At 47.5% G+C, this 25,546-nt stretch overlaps 1 protein-coding gene across 2 annotated transcripts in view; it reads right to left on the reverse strand.

Moving 5' to 3' along the window:
• The window catches only part of MYO16 (myosin XVI), a 375,466-nt gene that overhangs the window by 331,066 nt on the left and 18,854 nt on the right, over window positions 1–25,546 (reverse strand). For both annotated transcript variants that reach the window (XM_058670587.1, XM_058670588.1), the window contains one exon: window positions 13,802–13,945. In XM_058670587.1, the coding sequence (XP_058526570.1) occupies window positions 13,802–13,945 (144 nt within the window). The remainder of the gene's footprint in view (window positions 1–13,801; window positions 13,946–25,546) is intronic.

A 25,546-nucleotide genomic window follows, 5' to 3' on the forward strand; every position in this document is an offset into this window, starting at 1 on the left:
TAACGATATGGAATGCCACAATAAACTAAGTTAATTCATATGCAATGTGAAACCACAGGTCTTTCACCTTCTTGCATAAACATTTTATGTTGAATAAAACAGTGGAATATGAGAACTCAAGGGCAATCCAAATTCAGGCTCAAAAGAAGACCATTTGCCTTTTAAGGATTATCAGTGATATGTTACATTTTAAAATGACTTATTTACCTATTTATTTGACTGGCAGAGTCACACAGACAGTCATTTCCCGAATGCCAGCAACACCCAGGACTGGGCTGGCTGACCCCAGGAGCCTGGAACTCTCTCTTAAGTTCCCAAGAGGTGGTAGGGAACGTCGCTACTTGGCCTATCACGTGCAGCTTTCTGGGGTGTGCGTTACCAGGAAGCTGGATGGTAAGCAGCTGTGGGACTCAATTCTGGATTTCTGACACGACGGATAGCATTCTAACCAACAGCTTACCCTGGCCATCACAACACTTGCCTCATGCTAAATTTTGTCCCACAAATATTACATTAAAATGGAAGCATTTCCAAATGTTACATTCTGACATTAATAACCATAATTAAGAGAATTCTTGAGTATTTAATGCATCTTCACAGATGGTCTATTTCAAATATTTATCCCACATGCCTGCGCACCCAGGTTTCATCTGCCATGACTGCCCAACTTCTTGACATAAGGCAAAACAAATGGAAATTATGACAACTGTATACAACTGTCAGAATTCAAGATATAAAATCAGGTGCTCTTTAAAAAATTCTTCAATTTTTTGAAGTTTCATCATACTTGAGAAACAATCATAAATCATACTGAAGTACATGATGTTTAAACATTTTTACTTGCTTTTTAGGATATTAATTCTGTGATTCTTTTTTATAACCAGAAAAAAAATCACAAACTAGAATGATGGATGAATCCTAATTTTAAAACTATTGACTTTTTTCAGTAATTATACTCAAGTTAACACAAAATTCTGCAGTTATCTTCAAAAGGAAATTGTACCTCTATAGCAAGGAGAGAAAGGTTATTAGAGCTCATATCTGCTGGCAAACAGACATTTGGGTATCTTTCCCACTTAATTGGAAGCATTTACAGTATTGCTGAATTCAACACCTCCGCAAGCCTGTGGCCTCCACACCGTTAGGATTCCTCAGCGCCAAACCACACTGATGTCTCAGGAACCTCACACTCACACGTGATTCTGCCCGCTAACAAGCAACCGCATCTTCCTCACATGCCGTTTATTTTCTAAGTGCGCGTGGTGTCTTCAAGTGTGCTGAGAGTACTGATGCAATCAGAGAGTAGTGCTGTGCAAACACACACCGCATACTCTATGAATGGATACTCAGACAAGGCTACCCCTGGGCCTGCGGGGTGCTCGCTGCTGGAGCAGCCAGGGGCACGGACGTGAGCTGATTAAGTTCCGATGCAGCTGCTGGGTAGCCCAGAGCCTACCAGCCCACACGCAGGAGGATATGGCTCTGGACTTTACAATTAGCCATAGACTTCTATGCCTACCCTAAGAACAAGGAGCCCTTCCTATGACATATGTTTTATGCTTTAAGACTTTTCAATTCGCATACGAACTTTGTAGGGGAAAAGAAATCAGAGAATAAGATTATTCTAGTGCAAAAAAATGTTTATAATATTTCTTTTTTTTTTTTTTTTTTTTTTTTTTTTTTTTTTTTATATAATCCATTTTATTGTATTGTTGTTGACAATCTTTACATGGTTAACTATAGTTGAAGGAAAATCAAAAAAAAAAAGGTTCAGGGGGATAGGGAGGTGGGCAATGCTATTATGTCCATCATGTATCTGAGGTAAAAGGGGATATTGAGGGAGAAGCCCCACCCGGTTTCCCGCCCACCCCAAGTCCCATATGTGGGGCATGCTCTGAGATATGTGCTCAAGTGGAGTTAATAGTTCTCCAGTTATGAGTCACTGCCAGTTTCGCTCGATGAGGTGGTCCACTGATTGATATGGTCCATCATGAAGTCTCCATTTGTCCCATATTTCGCTGCCAACATGTAGCTGAGATGAATGATTGTCCTATTCTGTCTTCTGTCTTTTCTTGGTTAGAATTCTGAGTCCAGCAGTTCAAGTGGGGAGATCTCCAAAGATACTTTGAGGTATTCCCAGACCAGATTCTTGTATGTTCTAGCAAGCACAGGGCCCGGCACAGTCCATCACCCTGATCAGCTGGTGGTTGCAATTGCTGTGTTGGTTCTGTTTTCAGTCCCGAGTTGCACTGGAACCAATGGGTGTTGCAGTCCAGTCTGGTTCGGCCCTTACATCAACCAGTGGGAGCTGCAGCCTAGTCGGGGCGACCCACAATAACCCCCACCAAGCCTGCCCCCTACCCTGGTTTGCCAATTTGTGTAGCAGAAGACCAGTCTGTCCCCATCCCATTTGGCTCTGGTACTTGTCAGTGGGTATTAAAGCTTAGTTCTATCTAATCGACTCAACCATCCAGCCCTCACAGATGTTGTTGAGTGCCTCTGTCTAGCCATCCCAGCCCCCGTCCTAGTTTTCATGCCCTCCCACGGGAATAGTGACCCAAGAAGGGGGAACCCACTTTTTCCCTCCCAGGTCTCTCTGTCCCGGTTTATGCACTCTTTAGGTGGTCCTGTGATTTGACTCGACAGAATTAGTCCCCAGTGCCAGCTTCTGCCAGATGATGCTGTGGCCCTGATCTTGTCCACATGCAGCGCACAGGTGTTGTAGCCTTGCTTAGTCGTGTCTGTCTCTATCCCAGCCAACACTCTCCAGTGGGAGTGGTTGTCCAGCGAGGGGACCAGCCCCTTAACCCCCCCGCCAGCTCTGCCCCTCCCTTCCTGGATCCCACGTGTGCTGGATGGGTGCTGCATTCACATCCAGTACAGGCAACCACGCCCTGGCGTTCCAGAATGTGTACTGGTTTTGTCGCAACCAAACCCGGCCCATTCCACACTCTGTTCTGGTGATCGGATTTGCCAGAGGATGACATGAACTGATTCAGCCTGGCCTGCTCCTGACCCATGCCGAATGCATGCCAGTGGGAAACTTTCCATGGCCTATTCTGGGCTGTTTCCAATCATGCTTCTCGCGCTTACCTGCAGGGACTGTGTCCTGCCAGAGGAGTTGCCCAGGCTCCTCCATCAGAACCCCTCCCAATGCCAGATTTTGCGCTTGCCAGGGGGTTCTTGAGCCAACCCTACTCAGTTCACCTCCTGTCCTAGCAGGAACAGTGGCTTTTCCTGGCTGGCTTTCACCCCATTCTGACTCTTGTTGTTGGATGTTTCAGCCCAGCCATGGCTCGTCCATACCCACATACAGCTCACACATGGCTCAGAAGGGGATTGAGACCCAGCCTAGTCAGTCCCACATCTACCCTGTTTCTCCATAACACCAGATGGTGCTGGGATCTGAATCGGCCTGGTGCATCCAATCCCAGCCCACACTAGTGCCTCGGGTGACTGCAACTGTTTCCTAGATAGAACGCAGCCCCCATTCCAGCACATACACCCCTTGGTGGGAACCTCATCCCAGCTGTGGCTTCCCAGATTGGGACCGTTCCTAGCTGTAAGTCACACACCTGCACGTGGTTGCTCCGAGGACCATTAGGTGCCAGCCTGCTACACAAGCCGGAGCTTATCTTTTACTTGATAGGTGTTCAAAGCTCAGCATTGTTAAGGGATTGGAAGTTCTTCAAAGGAAGAGTTACTGGCATTGGGAATCTTTAGGATTGACTCAGATCCCAGAAACAGTGGGGTCACTCTAGAGCTATCTCAGCAGCGATTCAGATGTCCAATACCCCAGAGCTCCCCGGCCGGGCGGCCAGTAGGCACAGCCTGGCGCCAAATGGCGCACTGGCCGCCCTGGCCCAGCCCGCCATGAGCCATGGGCACATGGCGGACTGGGTTCGGGATCCGAGCTAGACGTCCTCTCCCGCAGCCCTCGGCTCGCCTCTGGCAGCCGGAAGTTAAATCCTGCAGGCCCGAGGTTGCGCCCCTCCCCAATCCCGTTCACCCACCACCCAATGAGGGTGTTGGGTGGGTCCCGGACATGCCCAGTCACGGAGGCCTCCCTCCTCGGCGTACTCACCCCAGAAGGAAGCAGGCCGCACCCAGGCATGTCCGGGCCCAGCCCGCCATGAGCCATGGGCACATGGCGGACTGGGTTCGGGATCCGAGCTAGACGTCCTCTCCCGCAGCCCTCGGCTCGCCTCTGGCAGCCGGAAGTTAAATCCTGCAGGCCCGAGGTTGCGCCCCTCCCCAATCCCGTTCACCCACCACCCAATGAGGGTGTTGGGTGGGTCCCGGACATGCCCAGTCACGGAGGCCTCCCTCCTCGGCGTACTCACCCCAGAAGGAAGCAGGCCGCACCCAGGCATGTCCGGGCCCAGCCCGCCATGAGCCATGGGCACATGGCGGACTGGGTTCGGGATCCGAGCTAGACGTCCTCTCCCGCAGCCCTCGGCTCGCCTCTGGCAGCCGGAAGTTAAATCCTGCAGGCCCGAGGTTGCGCCCCTCCCCAATCCCGTTCACCCACCACCCAATGAGGGTGTTGGGTGGGTCCCGGACATGCCCAGTCACGGAGGCCTCCCTCCTCGGCGTACTCACCCCAGAAGGAAGCAGGCCGCACCCAGGCATGTCCGGGCCCAGCCCGCCATGAGCCATGGGCACATGGCGGACTGGGTTCGGGATCCGAGCTAGACGTCCTCTCCCGCAGCCCTCGGCTCGCCTCTGGCAGCCGGAAGTTAAATCCTGCAGGCCCGAGGTTGCGCCCCTCCCCAATCCCGTTCACCCACCACCCAATGAGGGTGTTGGGTGGGTCCCGGACATGCCCAGTCACGGAGGCCTCCCTCCTCGGCGTACTCACCCCAGAAGGAAGCAGGCCGCACCCAGGCATGTCCGGGCCCAGCCCGCCATGAGCCATGGGCACATGGCGGACTGGGTTCGGGATCCGAGCTAGACGTCCTCTCCCGCAGCCCTCGGCTCGCCTCTGGCAGCCGGAAGTTAAATCCTGCAGGCCCGAGGTTGCGCCCCTCCCCAATCCCGTTCACCCACCACCCAATGAGGGTGTTGGGTGGGTCCCGGACATGCCCAGTCACGGAGGCCTCCCTCCTCGGCGTACTCACCCCAGAAGGAAGCAGGCCGCACCCAGGCATGTCCGGGCCCAGCCCGCCATGAGCCATGGGCACATGGCGGACTGGGTTCGGGATCCGAGCTAGACGTCCTCTCCCGCAGCCCTCGGCTCGCCTCTCTGTTTATAATATTTCCATGATTTTTCATAATAGTCACTCCTCCAGTTTTCGAAGACCTCACCTGAACTTCAGTTGTTCTTCTGGCATCCAAATAAACTAATTTTTTTTTACTGTGCTCTTCACAAACTTTCAGATGTAGCCACTATGGTCATAGTGTTTTTCCAGAAGTAGCAGTCATGCTAAGAAATGGGGTTCAGTGTGCCAATCCGACTGAGAACTGTGTGTGTCAGTGGCTTATGTACTGACTTGTGTAGCACCAACTCGTGCCTTCTCCTGAAGCATCTTTGTGTATCCTCTGCCTCCTGTATGCACAGCACTGGAGTGGTGTGAAATGCAGCCGTCTCAATCTTTACACCTCTTCTGTAAATGCAAACCCTGCCTCAAAAGTGATCAGACTCCATTTTAATCCAAGACACACTTCTGGTCACCTGAGGTCTGCCAAACTCTCCAACTACAGCTGCTCTTATTATATACAAGGGACCCCCTTTAACTCTCCAGGGAAAAATGAATCAAAAGATAGGATTATTTGGGTGCAATTTATTTTCAGATTCCATGCACCCTTCCCTTTCATACTATTCACCCTCCATGAGCTTTTAGAAGATCCCTCACATGTTCTGCAAAGACTAAACAGGTAAAGAACTGAACCTGCTCTCGTAACTATCTGTGCACAAACTGCCTTGGCTCTTGAATGTTTCCCAGAAAGCTGTCATTTCCCAGGTTCATTCAGGCGGCCCCAAAGGGCCTTGGTCCCACCATAGCACCTGCATCCTGCCCACATGAGGACAGGGGCTCAAGCACTTGGGCCATCCCCCACTTCCCCTAGGCACGCTAGCCAGAAGCCGGATTGGAAGTGAAACAGCCAGGGTTTGAATCCGGATTCCCATGTGATGCTGGCATCACAGGCAGTGACTTGAGCTGTATAGCATAAGGCTAGCTCCACCTTTCCTCAGTTACTACTACAGGCATGCACAATACGTAGCTTACAACTGCTACCCGCACGTCCTCACTGGCTTAAGTGTACATTCCCCTCTTTACAGCATGTCTTCTGTCAACCCCAGGATTTACACTGGGGACACATTTCTCCTTGGCATCCTCCTGGCTTCACAGATTTATCAACTTCACCCTCCCCTCCCCTCCCCTTTTTTTCCTTATGATTCTGCAGTTTTGAGAAGGGATAGTGAGGGGTTTTGTGTGTTCCTGGAATAGGGCCATGGAGACTTCCAGAAGATTGTACTCAAGACAACACATGAAGTGCACAGAGCAGCAGAGTGACTCAGCACTGGCCATCTGGCAGAGGTGGTGAACATCAAGTCTCCTGAGACCTCTGCATTCTCCCTTTCCACAGGGCACCTGCAGAGTGAGGTGAGCCTGACCCATACACACTGCAGGAGTGACGGTCCGGCTCACGTCCCTTGAGGTGAGGTATGCGCACGAGTACATGGGACGCCTCTGCAGCACACGCAGGTGTACACGCTGCACTGATTCACACAAGCACACTCTGACAGACGCACGTCTGCTCTCTGCTGCACCAGCCGCTCCAGTGTGGGTCATGGCGAGGGCTACCTCACCACTCTGTGTCCCTCTGACAGGCTCTACTTACACTGGGGCACTACAAAAGCATGCAGGCTTGAGGATTAATATCCCATTCCTTAACTCACTGAATTCTCTCAGGATCCCCAGTCCCCATGGAAGAATTACTTACAGAAACCAAGGTTTTGGAGCCCCATGTGCTCCCTGCTGTTGAACTGATGTTGCTGACCTTGAGAAATGCACATGTGTGTATTAACCCAGGTGGATACACACGTGCAAGTACTGGGTGTGTAACTGTGTATTAACCAAGCTCCACATACACAAGTATAAACACCTGGATGTGTAACTATTTATGTATTAAACCCAGCAGACATGCACATGTATAAATTCTTGGATATATAACCATGTCTGTTAGCCAGGTACCTAACATATATAAAAGTCTAGGGGCCACTGGAATGACAAAGGAGATGGGTTTGCTTTATTCTACCCCTTGTTTAAGTTAATAGAGGCACTGATACATAATCATGAGCATAGGGGAAAGAAAGTAGAATGACCAGGGACCCAGACAGGAACGAAGGAGAAACCCTTTGATGGGTGATGAGCAGAGCTTAAAGAAAAAAGGAAATGGAAGGATTCAACCTGCGAAACACAGTAAATACCTACTTAAGAATGGAAGAAAGATGGTGAATAAATGGGGAGAAAATCAATAGTTTGTTAGCCATCAGTTGGAGGCATTCAAGCCTGAAGATTTCTATTTCCTTAGCACAGCCAAAGAGGCAGGACTGATGCTGTGTGAGAGTGGAATATCTATGTGGGACCATTTGCATAAAGTCTTGATAATCAGGTGCACAGCCAACATCCTGTACCATCCTTCCTACTGTAAGTGAGGCTTACATCAAGTGTGTCAATTTGCACTCATTTTCCGGGGAAGACTATGACCTTCCGAATCAGCAATGGTGGCTGCATGCTGATGGATTTCAGCTCCAAGTGACGGAGAGGGTCATTTATAAACAAACTACACAAAATGGCACACATTCCTATCTGACTCAGGAGCAGTCTACGCAACTAAGCAGTGAAGTTCTGCAATGTCTTAATGTTGATCTATCAGCTTGAGCCTCAGGACACAAATTAAGCCATATGTGTATAAATATCACTTCCTATTTCGGCTGTGACAGAGGTGTTCAGTTCTAGCAGTTGCCTGTGGACGCATTAAAATGATCTACTTCCACACCACCCATTAGATACAGTGCATGGCACTCGATATCCTACCGGCAAAGACATTATTAACATCAGATGTCCAGACACAAAAGGCCAAGTACTGGGAGCAGTCATCACACCATTGTTACTGGAGTGAACAGAGATAAAGTCTTCACAGAGCCTCATTTAACATGTGGCCATCCATTGGCTGTCACTTCCTACTATACCTCCTGAATCCCAGGAAGGAAAATATTTGATAATTTCTTGTAGTATATGTAATAGCACTCATTGGATGATTTGCTATTTCCCATTCACCTTTGACAAGTAAAACCGATAATGTTTTTTTTAATCTATTTTATTGTATTGTTGTTGACAATCTTTACATAGTTAATTACAGTTAAAGAAAGAAAAAGAAAGAAAAAAAAAGGTTCAGGGGGATAGGGAAGTGGGTAATACTATTATGTCCATATTGTTTCCATCATGTATCTGAGGTAAAGGGGGATATTGAGGGAGAAGCCCCACCCGGTTTCCCGCCCACCCCGAGTCCCGGATGTGGGGCATGCTCTGAGATATGTGCTCGAGTGGTATTAATAATTCTCCAGTTATGAATTGCTGCCAGTTTCGCTCGATGAGGTCGTCCACTGATTGATATGGTCCATCATAAAGTCTCCATTTGCCCCATATTTCGCTGCCAACATATAGCTGAGATGAATGATTGATCTGATCTGTCTTCTGTCTTTTCTTGATTAGAGTTCTGAGTCCAGCAGTTCGATTGGGGAGATCTCCAAAGAAACTTTGAAGTATTCCCAGACCAGATTCTTGTATGTTCTAGCAAGCACAGGGCCCGGCACAGTCCATCACCCCGATCAGCTGGTGGTTTCAATTACTTGGTTGGTTCTGTTTTCGGTCCCGAGTTGCACTGGAACCAATGGGTGTTGCAGTCCAGTCTGGTTCGGCCCTTACATCAACCAGTGGGAGCTGCAGCCTAGTTGGGGCGACCCACAATAACCCCCACCAGGCCCGCCCCCTACCCTGGTTTGCCAGAAGGTGTAGCAGAAGACCAGTCTGTCCCCCATCCCTTTTGGCTCTGGTACTTGTCAACGGGTATTAAAGCTTAGTTCTATCTAACCAACTCAACCATCCAGCCCTCACGGGTGATGTTGAGTGCCTCTCTATCTAGCCATCCTAGCCCCCATCCTAGTTTTCATGCCCTCCCACAGGACTAGTGACCCAAGAAGGGGGAACCCACTTTTTCCCTCCCAGGTCTCTCTGTCCCGGTTTATGCACTCTTTAGGTGGTTCTGTGATTTGACTTGACAGAATTAGTCCCCAGTGCCAGCTTCTGCGGCTATGCCCATACATCCCTCACCTACTCTAATTTATGCTTGCACCAGCAGGAATAATCAGCCCAGCTGGCTTTTCCCTGGTCTAATCCACATGCAGCGCACAGATGATGTAGCCTTGCTTAGTCTGGTCTGTCTCTATCCCAGCCCAAGCTCTCCAGTGGGAGTAGCTGTCCAGCGAGGGGACCAGCCCCTTAATCCCCCTGCCGGTTCTGCCCCTCCCTTCCTGGATCTCACGTGTGCTGGTTGGATGCTGCAGTCAAATCCAGTACAGGCAACCACGCCCTGGCATTCCATAATGTGTACTTGTTTTGTCGCAACCAAACCCGGCTCATCCCACACTCTGTTCTGGTGATCAGATTTACCAGTGGATGACATGAACTGATTCAGCCTGGTCTGCTCCTGACCCATGCTGAATGTGTGCCAGTGGGAAACTTTCCATGGCCTATTCTGGGCTGTTTCCTATCATGCTTCTTGCGCTAACCTGTAGGGACTGTGTCCTGCCAGAGGAGTTGCCCAGGCTCCTCCATCAGAACCCCTCCCAGTGCCAGATTTTGTGCATGCCAGGGGGTCCTTGAGCCAACCCTACCCAGTTCACCTCTTGTCCTAGCAGGAACAGTGGCTTTTCCTGGCTGGCTTTCACCCCATTCTGGTTCTTGTTGTTGGATGTTTCAGCCCAGCCATGGCTTGTCCATACCCACATACAGCTCACGCATGGCTCAAGAGGGGATTGAGACCCAGCCTAATCAGTCCCACATCTACCCTCTGGTTCTCCATGACACCAGATGGTGTTGGGATCTGAACTGGCCTGGTGCATCCAATCCCAGCCCACACTAGTGACTCGGGTGACTACAACTGTTTTCTAGATAGAATGCAGCCCCCATTCCAGCACATGCACCCCTTGGTGGGAACCTCAACCCAATTAAGGTGTCCCCATGCCTCCCCAACTGGTCCTGTTCCTAGCCATAGATCATGCGCCTGCCAGTGGTTGCTCTGACTCAGCTTATCTTAGTCCCTCACTTGTCCTGGCCTCTGCCTTAGACAGTGTGACTTAGCGTCCTTGACTCAAGTAGCTACCTAAGCAGCGATTCAGACAACCAATACCCCAGAGCTCCCGGGCCGGGCGGCCAGCAGGCAGAGCCTGGGACCACATGGTGCACTGGCCGCCCTGGGGGAGGCCGAGGACTCGTTCACTGCCTTGCGGCAGTGTCTTTGGCGTTAGCCCCCAGCATTGGGTCCGACCCGGCAGGGGCACCCCCCACAGCCGCCACACTGTGAGGAACGGCACTTGCCCCCGAATCCCAAGGCCCGAACCCCTCCCGATAATGTTTTGCTCTGTAGTTCTTGTCTATGAATTTCTTGGGTATGCACAATATGTACTTTTAGAGTAAAATTTCTTACGTGGTTCCAGGACACAACAAGTGTCAAATCACTTCCCTATATCACACACACTTATACAACTAAAATTGTAAGAGGATTTGTCTCCAGCCCAGGTAATCATTTTCACAAAGAATTGACACCAAAATAAAACAGATTTGCTTCTTGTGATCTAAACTGCAGTGAGTTGTTAAAACATGTATATTGCTCACGGCTGCAGGGTGGCTTACAATGCAGAGGAGCTCAGGAGCTGTGGCCACACTGCACAGGGAAACGCAGGCATTCAGAACCAGCGTGCTACAGATCAATACAAAGCTTTGATTGCAAGTTAAATAAAAAAAGTCCTGAGCATCAAGTAGTCCTCCTCAGAGGCCACACCCATGATGACCGAGCCCAGAGAGCTGAGCCTCTGGCAGCCCCCTCAGGCAGCAGGGACTGAGCAGTGTCGGGATGTTCTCCAAGCACCTGCTCAGAGTATAGATGCCTGGTCAAACAGGCTGGCTACCCTCTCTCTCTCACACACACAGGGCATAGATGCCCTGGTCTAACAGGCTGGTTTTACACACAGACACGAGGCATAGATGCCCTGGTCCAACATGATGGTTACACACACACACACACTCACACATGGGGCATAGATGCCCTGGTCTAACAGGCTGGTTTTACACACACACACACACACACACACACACACGGGGCATAGATGCCCTGGTCTAACAGGCTTGTTATCCCCTCTCTCTCACACACAGGGCATAGATGCCCTGGTCCAACATGATGGTTATACACACATACATACACACGGCATAGACGCCCTGGTCTAACAGGCTGGTTATCCTCATTCTCTCTCTCTGTCTGTCTCTCTCACACACACACACGGCACAGATGCATAGATGCCCTGGTCCAACATGGTGATTACACACAAACACATACACACACACACACACACACACACACGGAGCATCGATCTCTGTTTCCTTCTCTTCTCCATGTCACTATGCTTTTCAAGTAAATGAAAATAAACATTTTCTAAAATAGAAACTTACTGCATAAATCTATGATTTTGACCTGCCTCCATACCTAAAATATACTGGGTTTAACTGATTTGTAATTCATACTTAAACTTCTGAAAAATGTCAATAGTTCTGTGTAGTAATAAACATAGGTGGTGGTTACTACTCACACATTCCATGCATGCAAAGTCACATATTTGCTAGGGATTATTTGTAACCACAATCACTACTCTGAAAGCTTCTGTTGGCCGTCTGTGGATCCACACCAAGTAATGAGCAATGGTAGACACCCAGTGTGTACACCGACAGCCAAGGCCAAACTACTGATCATCTCTGCCTCTTGTTCCAGTTTTACACAGTAAACAGGACCATTTACTTATTTTTGGTCTATTAACATTTTCCACATTTGTGAGCTTTCACAAAATCCCCCACACATAGTTCTAAAGCACTATTTAGCATTTGTAAGTGGAAGAAAGCTGTGATGTGCTGTAGCAGGGAAACCAGGTGTCTTAGATAAGGTTTATTCAGCATCCTTTATGTTGCTATTGGCTATGAGTTCAACAGTAATGAATCAACATCAGACATTGAAAATGGAGTTTTTAAACAGAGGCATGCATAAAACAAGTTTATGTATAGCCATGCTGATGAAACCATTGTGAAGAGGGGAAAGGATGTAATCTTGCGATGTCCCGAAGAGAAAGTGCTCATTATTCACTAGGTCAAGCACAAGAAGTGACTCTGCTTGACCAAGCTAGAGGCTGTGCTTTAAAGACAAAAAGACATGTGAGATTAAAATGAGAACCGGGATATTAGCCCACTGGCAGACCTAGAGTCCTGTATTACTTTACAAGCAGTAGATCTATGGGCCCAGTGACGGTGGGGGGCTCTGCCTCTGCAGCTGGCATTTACAAGATCGGTTCTCATCTCTGCCACTGTCATCTGGCCTCCAGCAGATAGGTTTGCCCCCCAGTGCATCTAGGCCTCACCTACAAAAGGCAAAGCCACTAGCACCTAAGCAATAGATTAAAGTGGGGATTAAGTGAGTTCACGGTCACAAGATATGTATACAAATGCTTCAAAGCAGGGAAAGCTGTATGGACGCAAAGTGCTAGTATCTGCCAGAGTTATTAAGTCACTTGGCAAAATCATCGACCAATCCTCACAGGAGTGAAGCCCACTCTGAAACATAAAACCTTTGTGATTCACTTAAACTAGCATCATTCGAATGTTGTTACACACATATGACGGCCACACACGCACAGGCCACTAGGAACAAGAGTTTATAACACTTATCAGACAAATCAATGCCATCATTTTTAAAAATGGCATCCTGATGAACGTGAAAAAAAAACTTCAAAAATACTCATTTTAAGCCCAATTTTCTGTACCTCCCAATAACCAATACAGACAGCACCAATCGCATCCATTGTGCCTAGGTCATAAAGGAAGAAGTCATTCAGGCCCATTTTCTTTCATTGAGTCCACAATGGAATCCTACACCAATTTTTTCTTAATTTTCTTCAACGTCTCACCAGCACAATGCGAGTTCCAAAGGACATGAGATCTTCCTGTTTTTGTTGGTGCTGCTACAGTTCACTGTTGACTCCTCTCAGCATAGACACACACACAGACACACCGAATGAATAAATGAGTGCATGTCTGTTACCAGTCAGAAAGCTGTTAGACTTTCAAATTTTCCTTTTCATAGAAACAAACATTGTTGCCACCTCTGTACTAAGTAAAACCAAGAAAAAAAGATTCCGCTATAACCTGAAGATTTTGCTGTTTGGCTAAATTTCAGGAAGGTGAGTGTGAATTGGAAAATCAAACTATTACACAACTTAGTAAAGACCAGGATGACAGTAATGCAACTTCTAAGAAAAAGTACCAGTCGACCTTGGCATAGCTTCCAAACTTTCACAAACTACATGACTCACAACTTCAGTCTCTAATTATCTGTGTCCTAGGTAAATAAATCACATATACACAGTTTTTCTCAGTTCAAGCATTTCCATATTATGAGATCCTATCAGCTGAACGTACAGCTGTGCATGTGCTATGGGATTTCAACAGCAGATCAACGGAACTGGCTGACTCACTGATACGAGCAGCAGGACGACCTCGGGGCTGTTGCAAGCACAAGCGACGTGCATGGGCGTCCAGAAGTCTTCATCCTGGTGGTTCACATTGACGCCCCTGTCAATGAGGATCTCTGCGACGAAGGCGTTGTCATACCGAGCACACTGAAAGAAGCAAACAGAAGAAATGGCAGACCTCAACACTCCACACTTTGGTTCGACTTAGTGACCATTCTGGAAGTTAAACAGAAATGCTAAATGGGGAAAGAATGCATTTTTGATTCCTCCACTAACCTACAAGTTAAAGGACACATGCCAGGCTTGGAGGGACACTGCATCCATGACAGAATCTGAGGACAAAACAGGAGAGGATATTAAGCCAATCCAAACATTCCACTTGGTGGGTCTTCCTGAGCAGATGAGGTTATCAGAGACCTTGATTCATTTACGATCATCATCTTTGTAAAATGCTGCTTCGGTCACGTGATCCTTTTGTTGTAGAACATGCACTGCCTGTCATTTCCAAAAGAATAAAAACGATCGTTTCTTTCTGCACTCAAAGTAAACAAGATTCTTCAAAATTTTTCTTCTCTCATTTCCCACCGTTCTCACACGTGGCACTGACCCTGGACGTAAGACTAGGAGGCATTTCACATGCAGCATTCCAAAAGTGAACTGTTTAAGTTTTCCAGTATAAATATTCATGAATTCATCATATTTTATTTTATAGATATTCCATAATTTCCCAAGGCAAACTATTCAGAAACTGACATTGTCCTTATTTTCTATGAATAGATGAAACACAAACATGACAGAGAAGTCAGGCCTGACTTGCTGAGTGCACAGTCCATGCAGCTGTACGGGTATGGGGCCTGTCATTTTGTCATTTTTTTATGGTTCTGCTATTACCAACTTGAATTTGTAATACATTTTGGAAAGTCCCTCATATTCATCCAGCACTGAGCTCTGCAAATCTCCTGGCCTTTTTACCAGACTTGTCCATATTTACATCTACGTGTTATATCAACGCCAAACGTGTAATGGTAATATTAGGAAAAAAGGGACCTATTGAAACCCAGCCCTCACCAGTGCTCTGAATGCGGGTGCGAGACACCATGTGGCTCCAGCCCCCGGGCCACCATCTCTGGGCTTCACTCACTGCACGCACTCAGAGGTCATCGGTCTCTCCAATAGATAATGCTTTGGAGGCCAGTATTGTCTCAAGGGTTCCATTTTGTTAGGGAATTTCAGTTCTGGCACAGAATGTAACTACCACCTGCCTTTAGCCACGAGGCTGACTGAAGCCTGCTTGGCCATTACCAAGATTCCATCAAGAACATGACATTGCTAACCAACCTGGAACTTGCCCAGGAACCTAACATGTAACTGGCCCAGACAGTCTAGTTTCAGGCAGTCCTTCATTGCTTGGCCAGAGGAAAAAAGAAAACTTCTATGACCTCTGAAACAAGGGAAACCAGCCCTTGACCTTGCATGAGATCCCAAATGGCAACACAGGAAGGAGTAGCCCTGCTGGACAGCGGCCCACTCATCCAACACCTGCAGCTCAAGCAGGGCAAGGTGTACAGAGCCAGTGTGAGAGACAGTGCACAGCTACCCAGAGAAAGGGTTTGGGGCTCTGAGGCCCCTGGGCGGTGGCTCATCAGCACAGGCTTTCCGGTAAAGGACCCAGGGGCGGGGAAAGAACTGTTGAGAAGCAAGAAGATACACAGCACATACACTTTGTAAAGTAGTGCCAGTTCCCACCACTGGCCTCATTTATTAAAGGAGCACCGGGCAGCGCAGAGTCTTGTGTCTGGGAAGAGCACATCTGTCACACTGCAAATGCTGCTTGTTCCCACCCAAAGGGCTTACAGCTGCATGGACTGTGAACTCAGAGTCAGGCCTGACTTCTACGTCAATCTCCTGAGTGACAATAATGGCTCAAGTACTTGGGTCCCTGCCACTTACATGGGAGACCTGGACTACATTCTTAGCTTGTGGATACAATCTGTGCTAGTAATAGATTTGTGGTGGAAAAAGACAATACATAAGAGTTCTGTCTGTTCGAGTCTTTATTCTGTCTGTCCTTAAAAAAGGGTATTCGTAGATGCCTAGAAAAGCACTGAAAACTGGAGAAAAACTGATCAATAAAAACAAAACCAGGAGACCAACATGTTAGAGTAATCAAATCGGGATGTTAGAACCATTAAAATGCTGTATGGCTGTGATTCACAGTTACAACAGCCTGCGTGGCCTGTCTCCCGAGTGAACTACAACAACAGTGTAAAACCTCAACGTGAGTTCCCAGGGGATGAGATCATTAGCAGAGTTCACTCCTAGGGTGCAAGCAAGGGCCTGGAGCGTTGGCAGACATGCTGCTTGGTGACAGAGCTTCTGCTTTGGAACCAAGGCATCAGGGTATCTGATCCTGATTAGATGGAGTCAAAATATCCCCTCTTCGGGGCCCTGACAAGTGTAACACAGCAACACCAGGTTTGGACACAAGGACAGAGGCAATGAAGATAACAGTACTACCGCTCAGTAAATTCCAATAGATTGGCTTTAGAATGTGGAGCCTGGATCCAATTTGTTTCAGGAAATTCATGTGCAAGTAATTCCTTTTCTAGTCCTGGTATCTTTTATTACAGCTTGATGCATAATAAACAGCCACATGACTCTGTCCTTCTCCTGTACTTGTCAAGATATTCCCCCCGCCCTGCACCTTAGGAATCCACATTCGTAATTCAAAGACACCTGAGGTTCCAGTTTCCAATGTCTTTCACTAAAAGAGTTAATTAGTTCCAATGTTGAAGGTGATATCAGCCCTCTTGAGTGATGTCATTTTTAGATTTGCATTTCAGAGCACTATGAATAATAATTTGACAGCAATAAATACCTTGTAATCACACTTGTCGGAAAAGATTAAGATGGTTAAGCACGCCCGTTGCAGTGTGCTTACACTAACGTTTTCAGTAGAGGGAATCCTCCCCGGCACCGACTTCCTTCAGTAGCAAATCGTTCCACTTCACCGCTGCAGAAAATTTCTGGTGACACTTGGTGGCCACATGCCATCATGCTCACCAGAACTCTGCCACCACCTGCCATTGCTACCTCAACCTGGAGCCAGGAGCAAGCTCTGGTCATCTTCATCTACTTGTCCTGGTGCCAGGCACAAGTAGGGACACAGCTGGAGAGGTGCCCTGTGCAACACAAAAATGTGAGGCCTCTTATCAAAAATGGCACTGAGAGTACCAAGCTGGGTCCCCAGAGCCCGAAGCCCATCGTGGCACAGTCTCCGAGGGATTGTGTGTCACACGCTTCCTGAATGCCAGGAAGCCATCAGCCTCTTTCCCACCAAGCCTTTGGAACCCAGACCTTTGTAAACAAATTTTCCTCATCTGGAAATGTCCAGAATATCTCAATGGAAGGTGCTGTCCCTACAGACACTATCTCAGGTCTTTGGTCTATATGGAGTTTGCACAGCCTCTGTGGTGCAGCTAACATCAACATCCCCCAGAACCCTGACAGCCCGGGCATCTTCTGAGCTTGTAGATGAAGTCTTCTATAATCATTAGAATTTCATAGATCACCACATTGAATCTGTTAAAAAAATAAAACTAAAATACTAATAAAGTGAATCCCCCCCTTCCCAAAGAATCGCTGGATGTTCAGGTTAATGTCCTAATTCCTAAATTCACTGTGTACATCCTCAGCTTCCAACCTGGCGACCACTCTCTCCTTTGGTGTCTTGGGAACCCTGATAAATAGCTCTGTGTCCAATTTCAGCACCCTCAACAGAGGAGGGACCACCAGAATTGGATTCTCCAGCCTACTTGAAGTGTCAACTGCCTTCCGTCCTGGACGCCACTGTCATCACCTGCCAGTGTCATCAGCATAGTCCTCCCGGCTCTGCAAGCTCCTACACCGTGACTGGATATCCATGCTGCTTCCTGGAGCTGACCACACAGAGCAGGTGATGGTCTGTTTGCTGGGGCTGCTCATGCCGTTAATGGTACAACTAGCAACACTTTCAACACAGCATCAGCAGCTCACAGCTTCTCAGGCACTGTGTTCTTTCAACAGCTACAAAATATTTCTGAACAAAAACAGTATTTCTCAATGTGCAAACTCCATATAGACCAAAGACCTGAGAAACCAAATGACAAAGACAATTTCAACCTGAAAATCCACTTTTGTTTCCGTCTTGGCACCAGTATTGTTCTACCGGTTGGCTAGTGAGTATGCTACTCCAAAAAGTAAAAGAATCAACTCAAATATTTAAACCTCACTCACCAAATTTCATGGTTCACGCAAGGAAATTACCTTGCTTTTCTCACATGAGGGCTGAACCTGCTGCAAAGTTCAATTTCCCAATGTGTACACATTGTGGTGTTAGAGCTTGTTTTTCACGTTTTTTGTTTTGATTACGGAGCAATCATGGTAAGGAAATTAGAGCTACTGGGATAACATTCAGTTTTGCTGCTGGATTGATTATGGCATGAATATCATGTACTATGTATAGCCCTACTAAATTACGATTATAGCTTTATCTTCATAGCTATCTCCATTTAAATAGACTTATTTTTCTCTATATGTGAGCTGCTCGACATTTGGGCAGTTGGGAGGAGGGAAAGTGATGGATTAGTGGCAGTCTCACTTCCTTGTCCTTTGTGGATTCTCAGTGGTTCAAAAACATTTCCACAGAGAGAAACAGGACTGATCTCTTGGCATCATTAGCAAATGTATTTCAAATTTGTCCTCATTTCAAAAAATTTCTGACATCACTGCAATTTCTGTGCAGTCCTTTGTATTTGACATGGATGCAGGAAGCTGCCCAGTTCAGCCTGGGCTGGAGTCACAAGCCGAGGCTCACAACCCCCTTCTCAAGCCTCAACAACACACACAAGGGCTGTTCTCTCCTTAAGGTCCTTTTGCGTTGCCTGTTTTTCTCCAGACACCTCCCCTAGCTAAGTCTCCTGAATACCGTGCCTTGCACTCTACCCAGCCTTTCTATCTGAAGTCTGGCCAACTGACCTGAGTATGAGCAGACCAGGAGTAAAGTGATTCCAAAGCATCAGCAATAAGCAGCCAAGAATGTTAACATCCTTGGAAGAGTCACCCCTCACAGTGAATGGCTTTGAGGGCTGGTGAAAGGTTCCTGGGGACACTGCACTGCAGGCACTGCCCTGGGCGATGCATATTCACATTTAAATGACTCCGTAATTATCCCTGAGAATCTGGGAAGGCAGTTCAGCAATGTGGGCTCTTTGGTCAAGCATGCATAGTTTTCTACAAAGTCACAGGAGACAGTAGCTTATACCAGGACAAGAAAGAGACAATCGGATTCGCAGTTCATCACAGGAGCTACTCTTGGAAGACTTGGGGCTGTGCTGAGACATTCATACATCCATAAATTAGACACATACCTACAGGAGACCTATCCTGGGCCCAGTGTTACACAACCCAGAGGACAGGTTCAATGAACCAAGAGCCCTTTTTAAAGCGATGGCTGACATTTAAGGGGTTAATGCAGCCAGGTTAGAGCTCCAGTGGGTAAGGCCAGCCCCTGCCTGGACAGCATGGAGAGCAATAAAACGGAGAGGGTGAGCAACCAGGAGGAACAATCCAATCGCCATTTGTCCATGCAGGAGCAGTTCGGTCCATCTGGCTGATAACGTAACTGTTAGAACTGAGGAAGTCATTTTAAGAGAGTGAGTTTTAGGGTGATAATACCTAAAGGAACACCTGTCTTGGGCATCACTAAGGTTTCTCCTGGAAAGAATCTGTACAAGTGAAGAACATGATGGGAGAAGAGGCAGAGAATTACCTAAGGAGTCTACAGGCAATGCTTTGTCCTCCCAAGCAAGATTCCATTCCTAGTAAATGGGGCTTCCTGGTTGCAGAGGCGTAAGAACTGACAATAACCAAGTCTAGATGGTAATGTCCCACCCTCCATTTTTTATCAGCTGATATTGGAATAATCAGGCCTGTGTGGTGCATGCACTCAAAAATGGAAAAGCCAGTCTCTTGGGCTTCTGGAAACATTTCAAGAATCATCACAATCTCATTTTCAACTGCCCTTTTAACATTAAACCCTGTATGCAGGTAGTCCTGCTAAAAATCCACTCACAACGCAGGCCCAGGTCCCAGCGTCTACTCCAACGCAGGCCCAGGTCCCAGCGTCTGCTCCAACGCAGGCCCAGGTCCCAGCGTCTGCTCCAACGCAGGCCCAGGTCGCAGTGTGTCTGCTCCAACGCAGGCCCAGCTTTCAGCGTCTGCTCCAACGCAGGCCCAGCTCTCAGCATCTGCTCCAGGCACATCTAGATACCGCCCTAATGATCTAAAATCCCAGACTGCAGCCCTCCCAGTTACAGATGCTGTGGCACTCAAAAAGTGACACTGGCTTTCAGAAAGTTGCAGGAGTTTGAAAACTAAGTCACACCATGGGGGAAAGCTGAGAGAGCCTATTCCCAGCACACAGTCACCGTTACCCACTCCAGCATCCTGAGCTCCTTATAGCCATTCCCCTCAGACCTCAGAGCCATCTAATTCTCACAGACATAGCCCATCTCTTTCCCTCTGCTTCCTGCTGTACCATGACGCATCGGGCCCCCCAGACACACCGCAAGAACTGCCCCTGGAGAGTTCTTCTGGGATGAGTTTTCGTGCAGGGCTTGATCTTTTGTCCTGGGGAAGCACAGAAGGCTGAGCCACAGGATCAACCGCCAGATGCCTCAGGCTGGCCGACCAGGGTCAGGGTTAGCTGCTTTGGCAGCTTCCGCACACCTACTATTTCTGTTCTTTAAAACAGGAAGACATTTTTTTGAAGGAACTGCTCTGGCACCATGATGATCGGCCTCCTGTCAAAATACAAAACGTTCTATTGAATTTTGAAGATACTGTTTTCTCCTATCGTGGCCAGCTGGTAATTATCTCTGCTTCCGGTACCACTTGAGAAGTTAAGGAAATTCACAGTAAAGTTGAAGGAGCATCTTTGATCAGAGCAACAGATTTTCTCATAAGCAAAGCATTTAAAATGTAACCTTCTAATAAAAATGTAATTCTTGTTATTTTAGTAGTTTCTTCTATTACATGAAATATCCATGTCTTGTTATTTTGTGTTAAACAACACACAAAGGAAATGGTAAAACTGAAAAGACTGCCCTGCCCCCTCCAACTGGAATCAGTTTCAAGAAAGTTTCTATTCTGCTCTCAAGATATGGTGTCAGTTATTGGAAAAAAAATGGTCTGTTTTTCTGTCTGCCAAGCCCCCTCGGGCTGCACTGCATGCACCTTCCCCAAACTGCCCTTGGGTCATCATTAGGTCTTCGACATAATTCCGTATCTGCCATAACTCCATATTTTAGCCACTACAGGCATTTTATTGTTTCAATGTCATGAGGTCAACACTGGAATTGGCTCAGTGAAACAAAGAACCCATCAGGGGGTTACATCCCATGTGGTTGCTTCCAACTCCACGTCAAAACATTGTAGGCCATTTGGGTGCTTATCAATCGTTCATTTATTAAGGATGATGTTAATGCATAGCATTATGGGATGTTCACATAAGTCTTGTTTTCACTGCCTACACATGACTTTTCAGAAAAATCATGTTTGCGATTTCTTCTATATTATCCACAGGAGACTAAGTTGCTGGGTGTAGATATCATTCCTTTAGGCCATGATGTTTCATCTATCATGGAACCCTACATCTGTCAAATGTTTGACATGTGACTATTTAAAAGGAAGAAGATAAAGATATAATTTTTAAAATGCAAGTATTTACCTAAATCCTGAAGGGATGTTTAATCCCCAACTTTTTTGTCCTTTCTGAGAACTGTCTTAGGGAGACCAACACTTGGAATGCTGTCCTGAATGAATGCTAATGGTGTGACACATCCACACTCAGCTAATCTCACCGTTTCTGCAGTTCGACCCCAAGGCCCTGCACAAGCCCACGCTGCCTTTCGCTCTGAGCTCTGAGTCTGAGGACGTGTAATTAGGGCTTCAGAACACAGGCCTGAGAGGTGGGTAAACAGCCATGCGCCTCTCACTTGACATTTTAGATAGCTAAATTGCCTTTTCCAGTACCTAATGCATTTTAAAACCCTGTAATTTTGTTTCTCTGGCAACCTGCAATTTTTCATTTGTTTTTATTTACTCAGGAAGTCCAGGAAGAGAGGATTGCAGCACCGAACCTCAGTTCTTTGGCTGCCACCAGGCTTCCTCTCCTCTCCTCCACTCACCCTAACTTTGTCTCAGACGCATGTCCTTTATATGACACAAAACACCATCAACAGGGATTAGAAGAGTGCCTCCCACATCTTCCTTCCCCCAGTCACACTCCATCTTTTCTTGTGACTTCACTGCCCCTAGATATTGCTGCTCTACTGTTACTTGCTCTCAGTTAAGTGGCACTCATTCATCCAGTTATCACACACCGAGGGTGCTCTATGCAGCACCTGCTGGACATGCACTAAGTGGTAAACACAGCAGCAGTTTTTGACATTTCAGGCTAGCACATTCAGGAAGGTACACACCATGAATTACAAATCACTGTATCAAGATGTATAAAGAAGCAAAGACCATCTCTTGTGAGCTGGACAAAAGGGTAGGTTTGACAGGAGAGAGAAAAAGCTTTGTATCCGACCCAAAGGTGGCTAAGAGTGGTCCTGTCCTGATATCCCTGGCTGACTCACTCTGCTTCGCAGGAGAGAGGAAAGGCTTTGTACCCGGCCCAAAGGTGGCTAAGAGTGGTCCTGTACTGATATCCCTGCCTGGCTCACTCTGCTTCGCAGGAGAGAGGAAAGGCTTTGTACCCGGCCCAAAGGTGGCTAAGAGTGGTCCTGTACTGATATCCCTGCCTGGCTCACTCTGCTTCGCAGGAGAGAGGAAAGGCTTTGTACCCGGCCCAAAGGTGGCTAAGAGTGGTCCTGTACTGATATCCCTGCCTGGCTCACTCTGCTTCGCAGGAGAGAGGAAAGGCTTTGTACCCGGCCCAAAGGTGGCTAATAGTAGTCCTGTCCTGATATCCCTGCCTGGCTCACTCTGCTTCCAGATATGCTGCACTCAATAGTTTTCTGATTCTCTTGGGAAACCAAACTCAATGTGGGCACAGAATGTATTTTTTGCACCTTTCTCTCTAATATCCATTAGATATTAACTAGGTAAGTGAAAACATTAATTAAATATCCATTCAACAAGTCTACTGAGCATCTTCCGCATGTCTGGCTAACTCCTGCAAAATGTAAATACAGAAGTATCCAAGCCAAGTCCTTGCTCTCATAGGCTGGCATTCTAGTAAACAGAAAGTAGTCATGTGAACCTACAGCCTTTTTGGCAGCAATTGTGTAATAAAGCATGGGAAAACAGACAAAGGGATGGAAGTGGAGCCGACGGTGAGTGAGAGCAGTGGGTTACCGTTTTGTCTAGAGGATGCTGGGCAAAGCAGTGGGGTTAAATGACATCTACACAGAGACCCACTCAAAGCAAGTGACCAAGTAGGCCAATGGCTTCAGAGAGAGGTAGACAGGAAGTAAGAAGCCGAAGCACGAGGTCTCCAGGCCCACTTTTCAGGAGCAGCTGTGACCACCGTAGGTGGAGCAGAGACCAGGAGGGAGTGACTGGAGGTGAGTCACCGGCATGTGGACTAGAACCTGGCGACCAATCACAATGCAGACATGGGCAGGACTGTGCATGTGTCCCTGAGTGGACAAGCAGTGATGGAGTGTGACAGTGTGGCAGCTGTGAGGGATGGAGTTACACGCAGGCAAAGCAAGCACCGGAGGCACAAGTGAGAACGACGCAGAGGGGACAGGCGCTTGTCAGAAGTCAGTCCGGTTACATGTGCACGTGCGGAAGTGCTGGCCCGGTCCAGCTTTCTCACCTTCTCCTACCCTCTCCTCCTCTCGCTGCCTCTAACCTCTCTGTCCACAACTCACACAAATGCACATGACAAATATTCAGAAGTAATACTATCCTTGTGATAGCAACAACAGCCTGCCCTGCATGGGAAACTCTGTCCTCAGTACAAGATGCCAGCAGGCAACTGCTGAACCTCCTGCTGAGCCATGCTGGGACCACAAAGGGGAACTCCTGACTGCAGAGACAGAAGGCTCTTCATGTCATCTCCCTCTATGGCACAGTCTAGAAGGAAATCCAGGAGGTAATGACCGGGAGGTATGGCTCTTTACCATGTTTTATAAATCCTGTAATAATCTAAGTATGAAATGGACATGTTTCATAATCAAGCACACCAGAAATAGCAAAGTTTAATCTGGAAATGCCTTTCCAATGCAGGCAAAAACCAGCTAGAGTGTTGTGCAAACTCCGCTTCAACAGTTTAAGTTTTCTGTTCCGCTGATTTAGAATATGATGACTTGCATCCCCAATTTCTTGAAAGTTTAATGGGTACCACTTCCTCTTTTATTACGTTATTAATGTATCTTTCAATATTTTACTCAAGAGGCAGCAAGCAGACACACAGGACCTGTCACCCACTGATCTGCTCCCCAAACGCCCATGGTAGCCCCAAGACGGGGCCGAACGCAAGAACACTGACCAGGTGTCCTACACGGTTGGCAAGGACACCAACACTACAGCCACCACTAGCCACCACCCCAGGATTCAGAGCTGAGAAGCAAACTAGGTCACTCCAGTATGCTATGTTGGCATCTAAAACAGCATCGTGGCCTTTAGGCCACATATCTGCCTGCAGTTTCTACTTCCTTTAACAACAAATTAGTGTCATTAATTAAAATTAGAGTCAGATAGGCCTGGCACGGCAGCCTAATGGTTAAAGTTCTTGCCTTGCATGTGCCAGGATTCCATATGGGCACTGGTTCATGTCCTGGCTGCTCTAGTTCCCATCCAGCTCCCTGCTGTGGCCTCGGAAAGCAGTTGAGGACAGCCCAAAGCCTTGGGACCCTGCACCTTCAAGGGAGAACTGGCAGAAGCTCCTAGCTCCTGACTTCAGATCGACTCATCTCCTGTCATCGCAGCTACTTGGGGAGTGAACCAGCAGATGGAAAATCTTTCTGTCTCTCCTTTTCTCTCTGTAAATTTGCCTTTCCAATAAAAATAATTCAATTTCTAAAAAAAAAGATTCCCAGGTATTCACTTATTTATTCACTTAACTATCTCTTGTTTCCAAAATAAGAGACAGTAGGAGGCAGAGTGGTGGGCCAAGGGATGCCAGCATTCAGACACCTGCAAGCTGACTGCTGGCACTTCCAGTCAAGCTTCCTATCATTGTACCTGGGAAGCAGCTGATGAGGACCCAACTTGGAGACCCTTGCCTCTGGCCTCAGCCTGAGACTTGGATTTTGCAGCAGTTTGGGAGAGTGAGCCAGCTCTTTTTGTTATTCAGCCTTTTAAATAACACAACATTAAAAAAAAAAAAAAAGAATAGAGGGTAGATTTGATTCACACTTCCATGAGCCAGGTCACACAGGGTAGAGCAAAATGGCATTTAACAATAGAGGAACTGTACAGGGAGAGACAGAGGGCCGCCCACCAGTGTACAACAGAACCACCGTGACTGAACTCATTTCTTGCAAGCATTTTCTTCCGGACAAGGCCTACTTGCCTTTGTTTTATGGCAACTGCAAGCTGCACTGCAGAGTTAATCATGGATGCAGCTAAGTATTGGAGTCTGTCCCTCTGAAGCACATCATTTCTGATCGCTCAGATGGACATTTCGCCACAATGTTGCCAGCCCCGCATGAAACCCCATCTTAAGGTAACACCAATCACTGAAGCTCTTAC

Source organism: Ochotona princeps, chromosome 12 (genome assembly GCF_030435755.1).
Source record: "Ochotona princeps isolate mOchPri1 chromosome 12, mOchPri1.hap1, whole genome shotgun sequence".
In the NCBI taxonomy this organism is placed as follows: domain Eukaryota; kingdom Metazoa; phylum Chordata; class Mammalia; order Lagomorpha; family Ochotonidae; genus Ochotona; species Ochotona princeps.